The sequence below is a fragment of the Nasonia vitripennis genome, chromosome 3, assembly GCF_009193385.2.
Source record: "Nasonia vitripennis strain AsymCx chromosome 3, Nvit_psr_1.1, whole genome shotgun sequence".
NCBI classification, from domain to species: Eukaryota; Metazoa; Arthropoda; class Insecta; order Hymenoptera; family Pteromalidae; genus Nasonia; species Nasonia vitripennis.
In genome coordinates, this window is record NC_045759.1 from 18,612,714 (window position 1) to 18,633,078 (window position 20,365).

The 20,365-nt window shown below is 47.2% G+C and overlaps 1 protein-coding gene across 12 annotated transcripts in view; it reads right to left on the reverse strand.

Annotated features, from left to right (window-relative positions):
• The window catches only part of LOC100679628 (POU domain, class 6, transcription factor 1), a 130,026-nt gene that overhangs the window by 5,558 nt on the left and 104,103 nt on the right, over nt 1-20,365 (reverse strand). For 9 of the 12 annotated variants that reach the window (XM_016984554.3, XM_016984552.3, XM_031927252.2 and 6 more), the window contains 9 exons: nt 10,755-10,929; nt 10,499-10,657; nt 10,139-10,303; nt 6,615-6,779; nt 6,102-6,406; nt 4,897-5,122; nt 4,599-4,779; nt 3,690-3,731; nt 2,651-2,734 (listed from right to left, as the gene is read on the reverse strand). In XM_016984554.3, the coding sequence (XP_016840043.1) occupies nt 2,651-2,734; nt 3,690-3,731; nt 4,599-4,779; nt 4,897-5,122; nt 6,102-6,406; nt 6,615-6,779; nt 10,139-10,303; nt 10,499-10,657; nt 10,755-10,929 (1,502 nt within the window). The remainder of the gene's footprint in view (nt 1-2,650; nt 2,735-3,689; nt 3,732-4,598; nt 4,780-4,896; nt 5,123-6,101; nt 6,407-6,614; nt 6,780-10,138; nt 10,304-10,498; nt 10,658-10,754; nt 10,930-20,365) is intronic. The other 3 variants (XM_031927251.2, XM_016984549.3, XM_032598515.1) reach the window with 1 other exon arrangement.

Here is a 20,365-nt window from a genome sequence, read left to right on the forward strand (position 1 = left end):
GCGACGCAAGATGTGTGACGGATGCGTATGGAGTAACGCAATTAATGCGCGAGGATATTCAGAGGGCTATATTTTAATTAAACGCCGTCACGATGTTATCGATCCGGTGCGTTATTTAACTTACGCTCTGCTCGGACGAATACGAAACATTTTTAATCATCCTCTGTAAAACTCGTAAATCGTAACAGAATAAGCAGACGACAAATGCGATCATAATCGCGCGAGTGCAAAGTTAATGTTGATCCACGAAATAATGTTTTCAAGACACAAGCGCAGTTAGAGCGTATACATATGTAAAATTAACAATCGCGAGCTCGCGCACACAATAGCCGCACAAAGAGCGCAAAGCAAACTCATAGTCGCGTGATAAGTGTCGCTTCGAAAGCGGATACAGCACAAGCTATTCCGTTGCAGTGAGCAAAGGAAGAACGCCGCGCGCGGTATATAAGAGAAGAGAGAGAGAGAGAGAGGAGAGAGAGAGAGAGAGAGAGAGGAGAGAGAGAGAGAGAGAGAGAGAGAGGAGAGAGAGAGAGAGAGAGAGAGAGATTGAAGAGGAAAGGAACAGGAGAAGCGGGAGAGGGAAGAAGGTAAAAAGAAGCGAAAGAGGTGGGAGAGTATACGGCTATGCGGAGATGGGAGCGTCGAGGGGGAGGCAAATCAGAAACCTGATTTTAATTAGTCCACAGTTTAATTACTCAGCAGATAAATCGTGCACGTGCACCGCATAAACCAGCCGCTTTCATTTTTCCGCGGCGTGCTGGCACCTCGGCTGCAGCGTAGAAGAGAGAGGGAGGGGGAGTTTTGTCGTCGGCGCAGTCTTCGCAGCTACCGGCCTCTGCTGCTGTTGTTGTATATAATAACGCAAACTCGAATCTCCGCGTAGTGCAACGACAGGTATACGAGCTTGTACACGCGGGCGCGGTTCGAAGAATGCTGCGGATGAACAATCGTCACGGCGTTCTCTTTCTTCTTTTTGCAGAAGCCTCGCGTATCAAGTACCGACACCGCTGGCTTCTCTTTTCTTCTCTCGAGAATCAAACAATGAGATAGCGAATAACTGTGAGCGCGAGACTGGCCCGATGCCCCCGCGCAAGTCGGAAATGTGTTAGCACTGCATGAGCCACTGTAATAAAGCAAAGGGCCTCAGGCTGGGCGTGACAGGCACGTTCTGCGCGCGCGAGATATCGGCCGGGAAATAATGCGCCGCGATTAAGGAGAACGGTTGGCTTTTTGCCCCCGAGGGCACTTACTTTTCACTGGCCGAGAGCTATCGAAGTATATATACTTCTCGATTGTTCACGAGCCGATTTAAAAACGTATAATTGTAAACAGTTGGGGACTGATTGAAGTCTGTAAATATTCCCGATGTACTTTATAAAGTGGATTCCCGCCCGCAAAAACGACTCCCGCAGTGTTGTCGTTCTAATTGAGTTTGCGCCCGCTAAAATCAAATGAGCGTATTTTATATCGTGTTTGAACAGCATCACAGTGTAAGCTTGTAAATATTGAGAGTGCGTACACGCGTGCTTTTGAATTTATCGTTGCGAAGCGACTCGTGTACAATTTCTTCGACCCATCTCTAGGCTCAATAATTTTCGCTGATTTTTTCCCTCGCTTCCTATACCGAAGTTAATATTCACGAACTGTATATATACGCTCTAACAACCCTTGCGTCGTATAATCAACATTACGAATATTTATGATAGCCGCGAATCCGCGATTAATCGCGAGCGGAATCAATTAGCGAATTACCAATTAACAAGCGCGCATGGACGCCTTCGCGCTTGCGTGCGATCCGATGCTACATCGAAGGCCACCAGGGACAGAAAGTTGATCTTGCTCGACGATTGCATATCAAGCGGCTGCGCGTACAGGGAAGCTCTTTCACTCGTGTCCGCGGCTAATTGAAAAGAAATTGGACCTGTTCGCTCGCGCGAGAGTTTTCAGGTTTAGATTTAATGCTAATAGATCGTGCCACACGGTAAGCATTGATATACGTAACTTTGTGCGCGCCCGTGCGGTCGCGCTTGATCGTCCATAGCATTCTACTATTGTCAGGAGGTGAAAATGCACATATAACGAGTAATTTACGCTCCAGCTTTCACAGGAATCTCAATAATCGCGCGAGTTGCATTAGAGGGGAAAAAAGAGCGGCAGTCTTGATTGATAAGCATCGCGAAGCAATCGAGGCCTGCGGAAAAAGCATTAATTCATCAATGTATAATAACCGAGGCGAGTCATTTCAGTTTTTGTGGCCACGAGCACCGAGAAATCTACTTATTGAGTAAGAACGATCTGCGCGCGTTTTTGCCGTCGCCGAGGAAGAAATCACAGTGCGGCTCGGCGCGTTACGGAAGCGAGACAAACGGATCGGAATGTATACCCGGTCCCTCTCTCTCTCTCTCTCTCTCTCTCTATCTCTCTCTCTCTCTCTCTCTCTCTCTCTCTCTCTCTCTCCCTCGTCGTCGCCGAGCGCGGCGCGCTTTTATGTAATCTCTATCACGCTATTAGCTGTATCACGGCTCGTTTAAGGGAACAAGGAGGAGTGTCAGAAGCTCAGTCGAGTGTTTAAACTGCAGCGAACGCGCGAGGCAGATAAGAAACTCGGAAGGGGAAGAAGAGGAATGTGAGAGAAAAAAAAGCGACTCACCTATCCTCGGCTTCCTTCATCCACGTCTCCAGTACAGGCTTGATTTTTACCGCGCTCTTCGGTGTAATGTCGAGCTTCTCGAACCTGGATGGAAAGAATCGAATGTTACGGATCTCTCGATATAATAATTGACTTGCTTGTTTTTTCTTTTTGGTTGGGTCAACCTTTGTGTTAGGTACATGCAAAATCAAAAAATGACTTTTATTAGTAAGACAAGCTGTTTTCAGAGTTATAAGCCAAAGTTGATTTTTATCTACTTGTTAAGAAAAGTTCATCTACTGTTTATTACGATCAAAGATATTGCCGAATAAAAATAAAAAGCAAAGAAAAATCGACTTTAAGCTATTGCAGCTGTTTTATTTTTGACTAAAGGAGCACTAAGAAGCATGCATTATTCGATAACAGGACATTGACAATGCGTGCATGCGCGTTGATTTGGTGATGCTGTGGGTTTATGATGTGCCAACTTGTTCGTACAGACTTTCCGACGTAAAAAAGGATCTCTCGCCTTTGCTATGCAGGACCCCGCCTATCCGTAACGAAGAAAATACAAGCTAACAAGAAGATTGTTAGGAGCTCAAGAGAGAGAGAGACGTGTGAATAAGTAAAATGACAAATCAGAGCCTCTAGCACGTTGGCGACATCATGCCCAAGCTTGCCAATGCCCTGGCTCGGAGAAAGTTAATTATTACAAAAGTGCCCCTTTTGCAATTCCATTGTAAATTAACCGATGCAAATTTTTTTATCTGTCCTCTTTTCTCGGGCATTCGTCACAATTTGTCTTTTCGAATAAAATTGGAAAGTGGCAAGACAGTCACTGCAGCCATACCCAAAGCGTGTATTCTCTCTCGATATTATGCCTCGATCAATGAACCATGAAACGATGATTGTTGTAAAGCGTTGCGAAAGAAAAATTGCCGGGTAATTGCAAAAGTGAACGAAAACCCCGTTTATCTCTTTGAACGGAAAAATCGTTGAGTATGACTGCAGGCCTTAAGAAATTTAGGTAAATTAAATAATGAGTAAGGGGTAAACGTACATCTTCTGATGCTGCTGAGCGTACATCTGGAAAGCCAGGGCACTGGGAAATCACCAATGCATCAGTTAGTCGAAACGTAATAAGCTAACATTGGTCGACAAAGTAACCAACTTTTTCACGGTGGTTCGCTTTGATATAAAACTATATTCCACGCGATGACTGGATCCATTAAAATGTTCCGCGGAAATAAATGCTTATGACGACGTCTTCATAAAATGTGTATTTGCACTGCGAACAGTAGCAGCAGCTTGATTAATTTGACGGACAAATTTAAATCCCAGAACCACCGTGACTAAAATTGGTTACATAACTTATTGATAAGCAAAAACCTATCATTAGTCTTCACCCATTCGTATTATTATGACGTTAAATATTGAGTTGAAATAATCCCGAGTATTGTCGACAACGTTCCATTCGACATTATTAACTTCGTAAATGATTACTAATTTCACGTGTCGATCAGAATCTCGATACGCGAGAGTTCAAATACTAATTTTAAGTCAACCCTGATAATTAAATTCTATGAAAACCATACCGGAATAACATAGTATCATTGAGACAGACATCTAATTTTGCATAAAGTGAATCAATGCATTCGTCTATTTTATAAAAGATCTTTTCATCGTTCTGTGTAACGCCATTATTAGTGTCCTGGCGTGTAATACACATCCTTTCTTTGCTTCTAGTTCCTCATTATCGATTCATTCATGTTAAACACATTACAAACGCTGGACGTGAGCACGGTTAATCTAGTGTATAGCAACTATTATTCTAATTGTAAGTCTTGTACACATCATGATCTTTGCTCACGTTCAACACACGCACACATTTCATCTAAATATTACACTTAAACAGGTATCACATATTTTAGACTGTAATTACGGAATGTTTATAAAAATAATGTCTCACCTGCAAATCGCACTTTGGCTGTAAGCTGGTCCTTCAGTTACACTGAGAGCCTGACCTACTTGTGTCTGCGTTAAACCTAGCGACAATCGACGTAACTTGAAGACTTTAGCGAATTCCTTTATTTCATCTAAGTTGATGCCTTCGACAACGTTGTTCGTGGCTTCGTTAATAGTTGGTTGATCTGCAAATTTATTTATTAACGTGAGTTCGAATCATAAGAAAGACAGCTAAATACATATTAAATAAAAACTAGTCATTACATTCACAGCACTCAAAAAGAACAAATTCATACACTTACTGGAGGAGTCGTTGAGAAGGTCATCGTCATCGTCCTTGACGCTGTGGACGCTACTAGGCGACGCCTTGACGTTCGCACTAGTGGGACCATGCGTCGTTGTAATGGTAATCTCGCCATTACTAGCGGCCAACCGATTGAGAGCCGAAGCAGCGGACACCGCGGAGCCGTTTAGCGGTGATGACTGTTCCACTCTTTCCCTGTGTAGCTTTTCAGACTGTTGCTGTTGCTAAAGATGGAAAGTAAATATTTCTTTAAGTTTGCCGACTCTACTCAAAATCTTCTTATGACATCTAAAGCTTCTTACTACAGTATAGCAGACTCCAGATATTGAACAATACGATAAGATGCATCACCTCCGACAGTTCGTGTTAAATAATTTATGCTTTGATTTCCGTTATCATCAATGTACTTGTTATAATTAACATGTCGAATAATAGAATCCCGAGCTTATTCTTGAAATTGCTTATGCATAAAACATACTAACTATCTGGAATGATATCTCTGCGTGTATATTACATTGTGTACGAAGCCTGTATCTTGAAAGTGCTTGTATCTCAGATGCTATGTCAAAGTGTCTTTCTTGGCTTTCAATTGTGTATTCTTATAATATAAGGCTAAGAGCGTAGCAGACTAGAGGACAATTCGCCGCTCTAATTAGCAACGGAAGTCCATTCGCCGGAGAGGAATACTTTCTTAACGAGATTACGCGTCGGACTGGAAGGTGAAATTTTTTCTCGCTGTCCCACAAAGGTGAGTTTGATCCCAATTTGGACTTTGCAATAATTCGCAGATTTACGTATTGCTCGTTGACATTTATAAATTTCAATAGATTATGGGTTAAGGTAGAAAATTAACATAATTCGAGTTTCCGTGTCATTTGAGTGAATTATCGGAAACTGAAGTCATTATCTCTGATAGTCTGACAATAGCTGTACCTTAATCACAGATACATTATTAAGTGAACGCTCGATTCGAAATGAGCGTTTAATTATAAGCCGACGTATTCAAGATTCGCTTCCTAATTGATAGCAAATTTGTTGACACCCGCTGGGCCATAATTTAATCAGTGTAATAACCTACGTATACAGATACGTCGCTAAACGCTCGCGTCGACGTTTTAGATAAAATTATTACACTGTACCGAGTACATCGAGCATCAAAACAAGCATAGATTGTTATAAAAATAAAAATAAAAAGATACTTACCGCGTAATGGTTGAGTGTGTGAGACGAGTGTCGATGCGGGTGCTGCTGTGGCGAGGTGGCGATTAGCGGTTGCTGTTGCTGCTGCGATGCAACTTGAGCCGCCTGTTGCTGGGCCTGTTGGGCCGCAGCTGCCTGGACCGCCTGGGCCTGGGCCTGGACTGCCTGAGCGGCTTGTGCCGCCTGTAAGAGCTGCTGGGGCTGCATCGCGCTGAGCAACTGTTGGCTGGCCGAACTGTTGCTGAGCAAGTGTGGCAGGGCCGCGGGGTTTATGCCTAAGCCCGGGGCTAAGCTCGGACTCGTCGGTACTGTTGGAGAAAGAAAATTTAGCGGTCATCCTTCGGCTCTAGCGGTTAATCCTCGAATATCTCTACCGGGCTTCTGCCGTGTTTGCACGTATCTAAGTTTTGAGAATGATAATCTCGCACGCTGTACAGAGCGCGAACTACTTTGAAATGTACTCTGTATGTAGTTCAATGCGATTAACTGCGCGGTCGTATAGTGTGATTCGTTTACCGTTGTTCGCAGGAGTGTTCATCATGCCTTGGGGCTGTGCGATCGACTGAAGATTCGCCAGCGTCGTCGACACGACTTGGCCATTGCTCAGCGCTAGGTTCACTATTTGGTTGCTGGTGCTCACGTGACTCACGGGAATGGTCAATATGGTCTGCGTAGCGATACCTGAAACATCAAGATTTCTTCAGTCTCGGATCGGGCGATTCGTCGATTGCGCAATGCCTAATGGGAGGACAAAAATCTCATTTAACTTTACAACGCTTCATGCATTTCAGAGCCGAAGAAAATGTAAGTCGCAGGCGTGTATACAATGGTCGAGCCGCGCGCGCGCAACTGCAGTTACATAAAGTGTACACAAGCTGCATTATCGGCTGCACGCCTCAAAGATCCATTATACCGCTGGCGACGTTAAATACACGCGGCGCATAACCTTATCATTCCCCCCCCCCTCTCTCTCTCTCTCTCTCTCATATAATGTACGCCGGGCCTTCTCTTATACGCGCACACAAACAGCCACGCGCGTCCAAGTGCAAAATACACTTATCTATACACTGGCGGAGGCAATAATACAGGCGAGATCCACTTGATCTCCTTAGAATTTCGGGATGGACTTAGGCGACGAGGTCTATTACTTCTCTTCGGCACTTGATCTGGATTGAACTATAGGGCGAGAGCGAGAGAGAGAGAGAGAGAGAGAGAGAGAGAGAGAGAGAGAGGTTACCTGCACTATGGGATGTCTAATAATCCTTCCGGAGACTCTCTCACTCTCTCTCTCTCTCTCTCGCCCGCACTATATGCAGCGCTCGTGCGCACAGCATAGTTGGCAAACTATTATCACCATCTTAATACCGAGTACCAGGTAGAGGAGAAGTAGTGGTTGCGCCTACATCCAGCGAGAGGCCCTGGACTCTCTTGATCTCTGCGCGCTGGTGTGCTAGCGCGGCTATAGCGCAGACGCAGAGCATAAGATAGAGAGGAAGGAGGAGGAGACCACCTTGGCGCGAGCGGAGGAGGAGACCACCTTGGCGCGAGCGGAGAAGGACGCCTAATCATATTTAGAATAGTTTCGGGATTACCCCGAACCCCCGCTAACCTGATTATCCCGTACACGCTCTTAATATGATTACTGATCATGAGTAGCTGACTATACCATCTGCATTGTGTCTATAGAAGCGCTGGAAATCCTATATATTCAGCGACGCACAGAGCCATAAAAGTTTCGCGTATTGTATAGAGACAGACGGAGAGAGAGAGAGAGAGAGAGAGAGAGAGAGAGAGAGATAAGCCAAATGCCGTGGAATCCCGTGTCCACGCGCACCGCCTCCGGATCGATCGTCCTCTGCCGTCGAGCGCGCACGCGGCCGGTCGGAAGTTCGACCACTTGTTGTGTCTTGGCGAACTTTCCGTTTCCGCGAAAACTTTGGCGGCGCGCTTTCTTCACCCTCGATTTCCTCTCATAGTTTCCAACTTTTTGTCTGCTTTTCGAGTGCTGGACGCGCGACAAGTAGTAGCAGCAGGCTTGATCAGACGCGAAATTGCCAACTAGCACGAATTTCGGCGATAATGAATAATGCAAGACAAATTCGATTAGACGGAATGTTTGTTGATTAAAGAATTTCAATTCATCACAGGCTGTCTGGTCGCGGCGGCGTGAGGCTCTGCTCCTAGTGCATGTGCAACTTTGTTTTCGACACTCAAGAAGGTCTCAGGTCGTGCGTATATACCCACCGCTCTCCGTGTGTATGAAGCATGTTAAGGAAGTACTAACTTTATAGCTGTGGCCCTAAGTTCAGCGGAACATTTTGCAAAATTGCACAAAGCAAATTGGAAGATAATTGGCAAAAGCGCTTCCGCGAAAAACGTACGCTACGTATCTGCTTGCATCCCCCGGTGTCCGCGTAAGGCAAACTTGCATCGCGCGCGTATAAGACGCTACTCGGCCCTTGCATAGTTCGACAGAAATGTCGTTCTCGTCGCGCTGTGAGAATCGAGTTAGCCGACATTGATTACACGAGTGACTTTCAATTCTATCCGAAACACCATAACTGCAGCCATCAGCGCGCGGCGAAGCCTAACGAGATATATCCAGAAATCAGTGCTTCGCGGCCGGCGCTGCGCGCGTCCCCCTGGCGAGACTTTCCTGAGCTGTTCGCCGGACTTGAATCCACTTAGCCCAGAAATCGTAGGGAGGGGGTGAGCAAGCGAGATACGCACGTAGCAGAAAGTGCAGGGAAACAAAGTTAAGCCAGAAGGAGCGAATGCAGCAGAGCAGCAGCCGATCAATAGGACTAGCTCTCCGGCCGAATGTTTCTCCGGTGTCCGCGAGAAGGGGACAAGTGGCAAGCGGAGGATTTAGTCAGACGCTGAGTGGCAATGGAGGCTAACGGAGCGCTCGCCAAAGGGCTTGTAGACCGCGGGACAAAGGGGGTACAGGAGGGAGAGGGAACGTAGGCGCGACTGTGGCCGCGCGACCCCTTCTCCCCAAGAAATGGCCGAGAGTGCTAGACTCGACGCAGTCTCTATATATGTCTGTATACCTATAGGTGGAACGAGCTTGAAAGAGAGAGAGAGAGAGAGAGAGAGAGAGAGAGAGAGAGAGAGAGAGAGAGAGAGAGAGAGAGAGAGAGACAGAGCCGAGCAAGGTGAGAGGGTTGGTAGTGAGACGTTAATTATACATTGAAATTAGTTGGGGAGTTTGCCCTCTGCTCGGGCTCTCGAGTCTAGCCCGGCGTCGTGGCGGCCTGCTAAGTATGTATGGACGACGACGACGAGGACGACGAGAAGGAGGACGAAGCCGAGGAGAGAAACAGAGACCGAGAGGGAGAAGGAGCTATACGCGGCTGGTCCGAACGGACCAGAGATAGCCGATATTAGTATAACGGCGCAAACTCGATTGTACGATATTATGCAGCCGCCGCCGGAGTGTGATTAGGGCTTCATCCGGATACAAACCGAAATCCGAACTTACGTCAGTGCCGGGATTGCAGCGGCGACGACGCCGACGACCAACGGCGAAGCACGAGCTGTATGCTGCAGCTGAATTCGCCTCGCGATGTCGCCATTATTATTATTATTATTATTATCGTACCTCGCAGCAATCCCGATGCAATGTTCGATTGGGTTAATTTTTTCGTATACTATTCGATTATCGCATTTTGGATGAAAGCTCGAAGACAGACTTTGATCCCGATTCGATTAGCTGCATATAGACCGTGAACTAATGCTGTCTTGAGTAATAAAGCATGGATTCGACTCTGAAAATTTAATACAAAACAGTCTCGCGCAATCGAAATAAAATTAGCGGGCTGCAGACGATGGAAGAAAAAATGTACGATTTTCTATACAGTGGCGCGACGCAATGAATACATAATACAAGGTATACGCGCGCACATGAGCTGTTGCGGCGGCAAGTCGTTAAAATAAGTAGAAGCCGTGAAAAAGTTCGAGCGCATTAAACGCGAGGTTAATTTCCATGAGAAAAAGTGCTTATACAGTGCAGGCTGCGGTACTGGCGGCATTCTTACCTTGTGACGTGGGTATGAGAAGTTGAGCGCCCTGGATGCCCTGTACGAGCTGGCCGGAGGTCATAATGAATTGCGGCATCGCGACTGGCTGGGGCTGCGACAAGAGCTGGGTGAGGGTCGCCATCGGAGCCGTGGTGCACGAGGGTGTCGACGAGACCGTTCCAGCTGCAAATCGATCGATTAATACCAGCTCATTTAAACATAATACTCGTTCACATATTATAATGCTCGTGATCTGCGTGCAGTTTAGAAAACTTTACAAAGTACTGCGTTTATAGTTCTCGCGACAAATTGGATCAATCGAAGAATTATTACGCGCGGTTATATATGTGATCATATAACAAGGGAGAAAAGACCAACCCGGTGGGGTAACCGTGAGGTTGAGTGGCGCGTTGATGAGCTGATTGCTGGTGAGTTCAGTGGACATGCCCTGAAGCCCGGCCGCGAATGAGGCGACTTGCGGCAGGCTCTGAAGGTTCGCCAGGTTTTGGAGATTCTGGAGCGTCACCATTCCCGCCACTGCAACAGAGAGCGAAAGTCGAGCAGGGCGTCAAGGGTTGCGTCGTCTTCGAAAAACGTAGCCCAGGGAGACATTGGACTGTATAGATATACGTACTGGTACCGTTTAGATGAGCCTGGGCGACAGCTGCGCGCTTCGCGTGGTCCATGTTTTTCGGCGAAGGGCTACGTCGCCTCTTCCGCGAGTTCCTCATACCCTCCATTATCAGCTGGTGCTCGTGGAGCGAGCCCGAGGCTGGCTCGGGACTTCCGCTGCTACTCCTATCCGAGTCCTGCAACATGTCACAACGGAAATCGACGACTTATTGATTGGCTTATTATGCGCGCTCGCTTGGTCTTATTTCTTAATGGAAAGGATTAAAAGTATGTGCGCTCCAATAACGGGGGCTATACACAGTACAATGGAATTTCGCCGATATTTTCATTAATTTTTGTGCTTTTATCTTTTCATTACACGGATTACAGATTGTTATTGAAAAACCGGAGGTGATGGGATTATATGCATGCTAGCTATAATTCGTTCGTTATATTATTAATAAATTCAACGTTAGTCAATAGGGTGTTCGATCTTTTCTGGAACAAATGATAACATTACTATTTAAACATCAACAATTCTATATAAATAAATACAATAACATATCCATGCATATAATCGTGTAATTACGACTCATTGTTCGCGCATAACAAGCATTATTAATTAATGATACGCAGAGCGAAGATTATTAAGCGCGTGTAACTAGCTGCATTCAGTTTGTCTGATTTTGACTGAAATAATAATGAAGCGGGAGAGAGAGAGCTGCGCCGCCGAGGGCGAAGAATCGCGAAGCTCGATCTTCCGCGATGCAAAGCACGTCGACCACGGCCGGTTTACAATTATGATAATTTGTCGCAGCTTCGAATATTAGAAGGCGAAATATAACGCCGCACTAGCAAGACGTTTTATTAATTTAGTAAAGGATTCCTTCGGTTTCATTATGCATACTTTGTCTTGCGAGAGATCGTATTAATTGTATCAAATCAAGACGCAAATCCATAATCAATACAGCAGATGCTTTCGCAAGGTCAGATTTAGACAAAACGAACGTTTCGTGTATGTAATACTTATGTCATCAGCAATGAAGCTCGTTATATGAAAAACCTAAACATCAACGAGTCTTTTAGTTGAAACATCACATCGGCTAACAAATTGATTGATATTCATCGTTCCGATCATGATGCGCGTATACGCGCGATACTACAGAATATAATATCCTATATCGCAGCTCTGGATCTGTATACACGTCCGCGCGGGATTTCGGCTGCGCGTATATTTATCATTGCGGCGAATCGAGTCGCTAATTAGGTGAATTGGCTCATTTATCATCGTCCGGCCGTTAATGGCGATACGAGAGGGCCGCCGCTGCAGAGGCGGCAGCAGCGGCGGCGTCGGTTCAAGTATGAAAAGACGCCCTTATCAGGCTTCTGCAATCTTCCTCGGGGAAAGGGGGGGGGGGAGAAGGTGAGCCGCGATGAAAGATAACTTCTCTCTCTCTCCCTCTCGCGAGCGCTCATTTGCACGATAGTCGAGGAATAATTAGCGGACGTCGCGCCCGCTCTGTGTAGCCTATATATGTATACCCGAAGGTGTATATATGGATCTATATAAACACGTGTAATACGACGAGGCCTTCCTGCGCGAGACAATTTAAATTATAATAAATCGATAGGTCGTCCACCTGCTATGTGTGTGTACGGATGGGTTTACTTTACTGATGATGTGCGAAAAGGAGGTTATAGCTAAGAATACGCGTAAACGACACCCTTTCCGCGGCGAAGGTAAAAGTATGATGTAGATTTCTACATTTTTCTTTTTTTCTTTTTTTCAGCGACGTGTGTGTATAATTGTATAAACTAATATTCGACGCTGTTTTTGGACTGGCGCGCGCGCGCGGTTCTGCTTCGTCCCACAGAGAAACGATGTTTTATCAACGCGGCAAAGTATACGTATATTATCCAGTCTGTATAAGGTGAGCCAGTGTCGGGAGGGGAAGTTGGTACTGTTAGCGGCACGGCCTCTTTGCATAATGGCATGGAAATATGCCGGGACATGTAGCGCCATAGCCGGATACAGATTAAGAGTTTTAGAGCCTCTGGTAACCGGGCGATTCCATCCAAAGAGTACAAAGGCCGCGGCGTTTAAGGAACAAACTGAGATTTTCGAGTGTTTGCTCGACAAAGTTGCTCGCGATCGACCGACTTGTTTTTTATCTCTCTCTCTCTCTCTCTCTCTCTCTCTCTCTCTCTCTCTCTCTCTCTCTCTCTCTCTCTCTTACTCTCTCTCCCGGCTCTCTTTTCCACTCTCGCGCGTAAGCTGAGCATCCAATTTTTTGCATTCGCGATTAATTTTGCCGATCAAATTGAAATCTGCGCGAATATGAATACACGCGAAAATATCACCTCATTTCAAAGCAATTATTTCCAAGCGCCAATACGCGATTTCGTTAAAAAAAAATATCTATACACGAATCCCTGAAAAAAGCCGCCATGCCGGTAAAGAGAGGAATGAACAACACAATCCGCGCGGCGACGCTATACACAGACGCGCACACAGAGATTGCAACTTCAATCCGGCTATATTTTCACGACTGCGTGTGTGGGCGCGTATGCATGTTGGGGGCAATCGGTGCGCGCTATATACTCTCGCATTCGATATCGCCTCGACTTTCATGTTAGCCGGCTGCAGCATAAATGAAATCAGAATAAAACACTAGATTTTGCGTGTGAAGGGCTTTTTGGGAATTGGTTGCTTTATCGGAAATTACGCGCTTATAGTGCAGTATATAAGCCGTGGCTCGGAATGCAGCGATGAATAAAAAATGGCCGAAGATCGCGAGCGCGCGCCCGCGCGAATTGTACTCGTTAATAAATGAAAGCTACTGTAGCGCTGCTTTATCTCGCGTTCTTACTCTCATCGGCATATAAAGCCCGCTCTTCTTTCGGAGCCAATTCCATTTGCGCGAAATTTTCAAATAGCGAAATCAGCTTGTACTTTTCGGGAAACGCAGTTAACATCGTATTACGAGAACTTTTAAACAGCTACGTTACACCTCATGTTCATATAACGCGTCGTGTTTGAAAAACTGTAGCGAGAGGCGCTGCCTTTGGGTAATGCACGGAGTATGGGCTTCTCGCGCAGGCGGCCGTTTCTTTTTCGCGCGAATTTGCATACATTTTGTTTGATGTGTAATTTTAAATACACGAGAGGTGCCGTGAATTTATAATAAAGCGCAATACGCTGATGTGCATGAATAATAAATTAGAAGGATGTAAATAGGTCGTCTGATGAGTATTGTAAATAATCTCGTTAGCGGCGGTGGTATAGCTAAAAATGCAAAAACGCGCAGTAGACACGGGAGCGTGTACATGTATACAGGTAGGCACGATAACTTTATTGGCCGCGAAAAAATAACGGCCTGGTGCGCGCGCGCCTTAAATAAGGAAAAATATTTTTCGCGCGCGTACGAGCGAACGAGCAAGCGCGAGCGGATGATAACGAAGCCCTCTTATGAAGCTAAAGCCTCGGCATAAATCCGCGAAAAAAAGCGAGGGGCCAGTAAAGTCAATCCGGGCTTGACTCGGCGGCCCGTTAATAACGAAAAAAATCGGCGCGCGAAATCGCCGTGAGAGGCTAGCGCGGCCGCGGAGGGGGATGCAGCGACGGTAACGATAAAAAATCGCAGGGACTGTGTGTAATACCAGAAGCGAAAAAGCGCGGACGCGTAGATCCTGTGTAAGGGGCGGGAAGAGGGAGGCTGGCTAAGTGCAAGTATTGTCAGGCGTGGAGCAAAAAATACTGGAAATGCAACAATAAACATTACTTATAGACTCGCGGATTTTTTAACGCGCAGGGGGTGCTCTTTCTCCCTTTCTCTCTCTCTCTCTCTCTCTCTCTCTCTCTCTCTCTCTCTCTCTCTCTCTTCCCCCCTGTAAACTGCTCGTTTTCGGCTGCTCGCAAAAACTCGCGCTCGCGCTTTTTTTTTTTGCAATAAAGTCATTTACGCGCTCGCTCGTCGAGTTATGGGTAATTCTCGCTATAGGTCTATGGACCCCCTATTCTCCCTCGGTGCTCGTGCGCGCGAGCGCGCTGGGCCATTGATTAGTATTAATGACTTAGCTGCACTCATTTCGTCCGAATAAAAGTAATTGGATTTGGCTTCGCCTTTCCGACGACGCCGCCGCCGCGGCTGTGTATACACCTACTGCGTAGCTATCTATATATAGATCTAGAGCCAGCGAGAGAGAGAGAGAGAGAGAGAGAGAGAGAGAGAGAGAGAGAGAGAGAGAGATAGAGAGAGTGCGGGCCGCGTAAAAATACATTAATATCTATTTGCGCTAATAAACGATAGAGGAGGTCGTTATGTATAGCGTGCGAGCGAGCTCTCGGGCTTCGGCATTCGTACATATTCGTGTGTGTGCTATATACGAGAGGTGGGAAAAGGGGTGCGAGCGGGGGCGCGTGTGCTAGTTGGTCTTTGGACTAATGGCCATTTTTTCCCGAATCATTAATGGGGAGCGCCGCCGCCGCACGGCGCAACGCGTACCATACATACGTATATACTCGCGCGCGCGCACGCATTTTTTCCCCGATAATCCCCGACGCAGACTGCAGATCCGTTTCTCATCCATCAAAGGCATTGATACGCGGCCGCGTTTCCGCGCGTGTTTATCATGCCGCGCGTTATATTGATTATGGATTTACGCCAGCTGCATGCCGCCCCCGGAATCATATGCGCCCACCGAATTTCCCCGTTAAATATAATGTTCGCGATAAGTATATTACAGATCAGCAGTAAGCTGATCCAATTTAAGGCGAACGAAATCAGCGCAGGAGAAGACGCGCTCGACCTTGACGCGCCGGAGAGGAAGAGGTCGACGCTCTCTTCCGTGTATAATTCGTCGCTCGCGCGCGCGGAGGACGATGTAGGAAACGATGAATTTCCAGGAGACCGGAATCTCGGTAACGCGGATATTCCGTAAGAGAGACAGAGAGACAGAGAGAGAGAGAGAGAGAGAGAGAGAGAGAGAGAGAGAGAGAGAGAGAGAGAGAGTGTATATACTCGGCCCCTACGCGCAATTATCACGTGGTCATTGCCAACCAGTGTTATCGGACTCGACGACGGAGTCTGCGCGCCGGCGCGCGAGGGGACTTGGAAAGAAAGATAGAGCGAGAGAGATAGATAGATAGATAGGTCTTTATTTGCTAAAAGCAAAAAATAATGAGAGAGAGAGAGAGAGAGAGAGAGAGAGCGAGTGAGCCGCAACTGACCGTCCCTTGGCTTAGTCTGCTTTGTCTGTAAGTGTAATTAGTCGGGGGTGGGCTTTTCTCCGCTCGAACGGGGTTGCTGCTCTCACCTTCGTCACGTTCATTTCGTTCTTCGCCTTTCTCAATTTCCGTCCCCTACTTAAATCCCGCCGCCGATGCTACTGCTCCTCGAGGCACCTTACTCTTCTTCTTTTTATTCAATTTTCTCGGCGGAAAATAAGTACTACAGCATGCACATTTTTTTGACAGCGACTGTCTCAGCACTGTAAGCAGGGCTTAACAAATAGCTGAAAAAGAACGTTGCCCTTGTCCCGCTCGGTCGGACTTTTGCTACACCCCCCGTTCGTTTTGTTCGCACCCTCTCTCTCTCTCTCCTTTTCTCACTCTACCTTATTTATATGTAAATGAGCTTCATTTCGCGATATTAATGTTCCGCGCGCAAGCTCTCACTCTGTCTTTCTCTCGCCGCCGCCCCTGCGAAAGGGTGCAGAAAGGGGTTCTCTCTCTCTCTCTCTCTCTCTCTCTCTCTCTCTCTCTCTCTCGCTCATATGCTTACAGACGTTTCATTTGCAATCGCGTACCCCTTTCTCGCGCGTTATACTACTAGTGCTGGTCCACCCTCTCTGCTGCGAGTGGCGCACACAAAGCATCGAAATTATGTCGGTTCGAGCATCGATCTAACTTAACCTTATGAAACAACGCGATGTGTATAGCAGTAGTCGATGTGGAAAAGTCACGAAACACACATCTCTAAACTTTAAAATAGCGCATGGAATCTACGCGGAGTGTACTTTGACAAATAATTAAAGTGGCGGCGGTTGATGGCATGGCGCCAGATTCAAGCTTGTAGCCTGAAATTGAAACGCGTCGTCCGAAAAAAGCTTGCTGCAAGCTACCAGCGGGACGTTATTAAGGCACAGAGGTTTGAGCAAGAGAGAAAAGAGAGATGAGCATGCTGAAAAGGGAAAGTGAGAGAAGGTGGTTCCCGTGGCGGATAACGAGCCACGGCCGGATAAACAGCGTCATAAAAATAAAAAGGTGCTCCTGCAGCGCCGGATGATAATCTCCCGCGGGTGTAATACTTTATACGAGGCGAAGCGAGAGATTTCGAACGCTGGCTGAGAAGGGAGCAGCAGCGGCAGCAGCAGAAGCAGAGCTTTGTGCTTTTGTGCCTTTATCTAAGCTTTTATTACTTCAACGAGTTCCCGGTGCGTGTCGCGGAACTATGCCGCTGCTGCTGCTGCTGTTGCTTTGATGCTTTTATTTAGCATAGCCGTACGTACGAATGCACTTAATTACGCGCGTATCATCTAAGATAATGCGCGCGCGTGCGGCAATCAAAAAGCCACGTGAACTCTCGCGCACTCTGCGATGCCCGGCGAAGCGCTTTTTTCCGTTCTGTGCATGCGCGATAAAAATTACTGTCCCGGGGATTTTTAATAAAATACGACAACGTATACGTGTGTATGCTCGAAATCTCGATCTAATTTAGCGATACACGCGCACGAAAGGCCGTTACAAGTTTGCGCCAGGCAAAGCGCGCTTAAGTACTTTATAATGATAACGTTTTGTCAAAACTCACATCCGCGCGACCCGTATATAATTAAACGAAACGCAACAAGGCTATTTGCCCGGAAAATCGAAGCAATTTTATTGCAATTACAGCCGGAAAGTTTTACCTAATCAAACCGTGTTCTCGCGCGGCCTGGTATAGATTGGAGCACACATTAATTAAAAACGCACGAGTTACTTAAGCACTCGTTTTGTGTGTCAGCCGCGTTCGTATTACAGATCGGCGTGTACAAAAAAACGAGACTGCCCGCGCGCAAGTAAACCGAAAGTGTCGGGAACTGTTAAATAAGCACGTGTGTTGAGCCAGTACACAACTTAATAGACTTTAACGCGCTTAATTCCTTAGCTCGTTACAAATCGATTATAAGCGCTCTCGGCATCGGCGTATCAGGTTCTCCAGTCGGCAGCGGCGGCGGCGAGTCGCGATTAAATATTAAAATCGTAGATTCAGCGGCGGCGGCGCATTAATGACCGGTGCAGCCGGCGTCGTCGTCGCTCGCGAGCGCGGGCACACATTATACAGATAATGACCGATTTATCGAGAACGAGCGCGTGCGCGCCAGAGACAGCGGCACACGTCAACTCCCTGCACGCCCGGCTAAATTAACAACGGACAAGCAGTAGCCACTTGAAACATTACCGGGTCCTTCCCTATACTATATACGTTCACCTCCGCACACACACACATACACATATACGTGGAGAGCCGGCTGCGGCTGTACTCAACATAAATTAGGAGCGATAGAAAGGGTAGATTGCGGAATGTTGAGTGCATAATAGCGTGGAGGTGGTAGCGGTGGAAGGGGGAAGCTGCGGGAGGGCTGTGCATTCGGAACGAAAACGAAGCAGAGTTGAGAGAGAGAGAGAGAGAGAGAGAGAGAGAGAGAGAGAGAGAGAGAGAGAAATAGAGAGAGAGCGACTTATTTTGAAAACCGCGAGCGGATCACGCGACTACGGAGTATTATGCGCGCCCGCGTGTTTTGTACGCTAATTCATGGCCAACTGCAGGACATTAAGTGAGCCAGCTCCTGCAATTTCTATGTATGAATCTCTCTATGTATGACGAAGGAGCTGCTATGCCGGGGAAATGTGGAATCGTTCATTTAAAGGAACTCAAGTGCAGCTATACTCGGTAATTTATCGAGCGAGAGCCGCGAATCGGAGAAAAAATTCAGCGAAACTTCGTTAGCAGCTAAGCTCGTGCCGGAATACCTCTCGAAATATGAGTAAACGCCCTGTGTCGTGGGATTTGCATTTAATGGATATTAAAATTAATGGCCATCGCTCATTACGAATGCCCGGCGCGCGCGCGGCCGCGATAAAATCACTGGTAATGAAGTCGCGAGCGCTCAAGAATTTCACTTGTAAATTCATCTCCCACTGGATATTTCGATACCCCATTCCGGCACTTATTTTTCCTCTTCTCTATAAGCTTTACGTATAAGGACGTAGTAAAATGCAATCACCGCGCGCGCTGTTACCGTTCGCAATACTTTACACGGATTCATCCATAAAAAGCAGATCGAAACGTTGTGAAAAATCTATTCGCGAGCAGCGTCTCCACCGCCGCAATGAAGACTCGACAATGAGGAATGGCGAACAACTCATCTATATAAGCCGCGAATTGAGATACTCTCCCGAGTCTGGCTCTCGCTTAATAAAGTCGTCCCGAGCTCTCTCGCATGCACATACACAAACGCGAATACACACGCGAAGACGTACGGCGAAGAGAGAAGTAGCCGCAGCAGCGAAGAATACGACTAAGGAGAGAGAGGGTCAGTCGATAAAATTTTTATAGGTGTTCAGTGCATACGAGCCATAAACCGGAGAATGCGGCGTAAATCTATTCCGACCCTCCTCGCGGCTTATATAGCCTACGTCTCCTCCAGTGGCTCTCTCGGGCAGCAGCCTGACTTGGAAAGGAGAACAGGACATCGCCGTGCGAAAGGATTGCTGGTAGTGGTAGAAAGGATCTGGGGTGGCGATAGTGGTGGTGGTGGCGATGCTCGCGCGCCTAGTATAAGGGGAGAGAGAGAGCGCGCGGACTCGGCCGATGTATGAATATACATGACCTTACCGCCCAACCCTTACACCACAACGGAGCTCTGCTTACATTATTGTATATCTAATTCCAGCAGCGGTCCTCGCGGCGGCGACTCTCCCGCAGGAGCTGGCTCCGGCCGGCGCGAGAGAGCGAGAGCAAAGTCCATGAGAACCGCTGCTCAGGAGAGAGCTCACGACATTATGCAAGCAGTCTACATATTATACATTCGGACTGGGATTCAATTAAGTTTGGTTAGACCGTTTTCTATGGCCGTCGCCCCGCACGCGGCTCTCCCCCGCACGCATATAACCCCAGCTCGCGCTGCTCCTGTCTATATGTATATACACACACGTCGCACATATACGTACTGCTGCATATAGCCGCGCGCGGATTGCGGTGGGACAACTGCCACCGCGTATGTATGTCTCGGCCGTGTATGAGCGAAACACTGCACGGGAAGGCATGACGACGCGACTCCGAATCCCGGCTACTTAACCCGCCGGCAGCTCTCTCGTGTTTTCTGTATAGGTGATTTTCCGCGTCCGGACAAGCTACTAATGCCACTATAGCCTCGGGAGTAATGCGGAAAGTTCGAGCGGATCCGAGCTGGAAAGATGCAGGCGCGATCGATTGTGCTATTAGCGTCGAGACCTAAAGTTGCTTTTCGCCTGGTGGCGAATCAATAGCTGGAGCAACAACGGCAGGTGCAGGTGCCGGTCAGCGGCAACGCAGTAGCGTGTGCATCAAGCTGTATAGAGAGTGTGAGAGAGAGAGAGAGGGAGGGACAAAG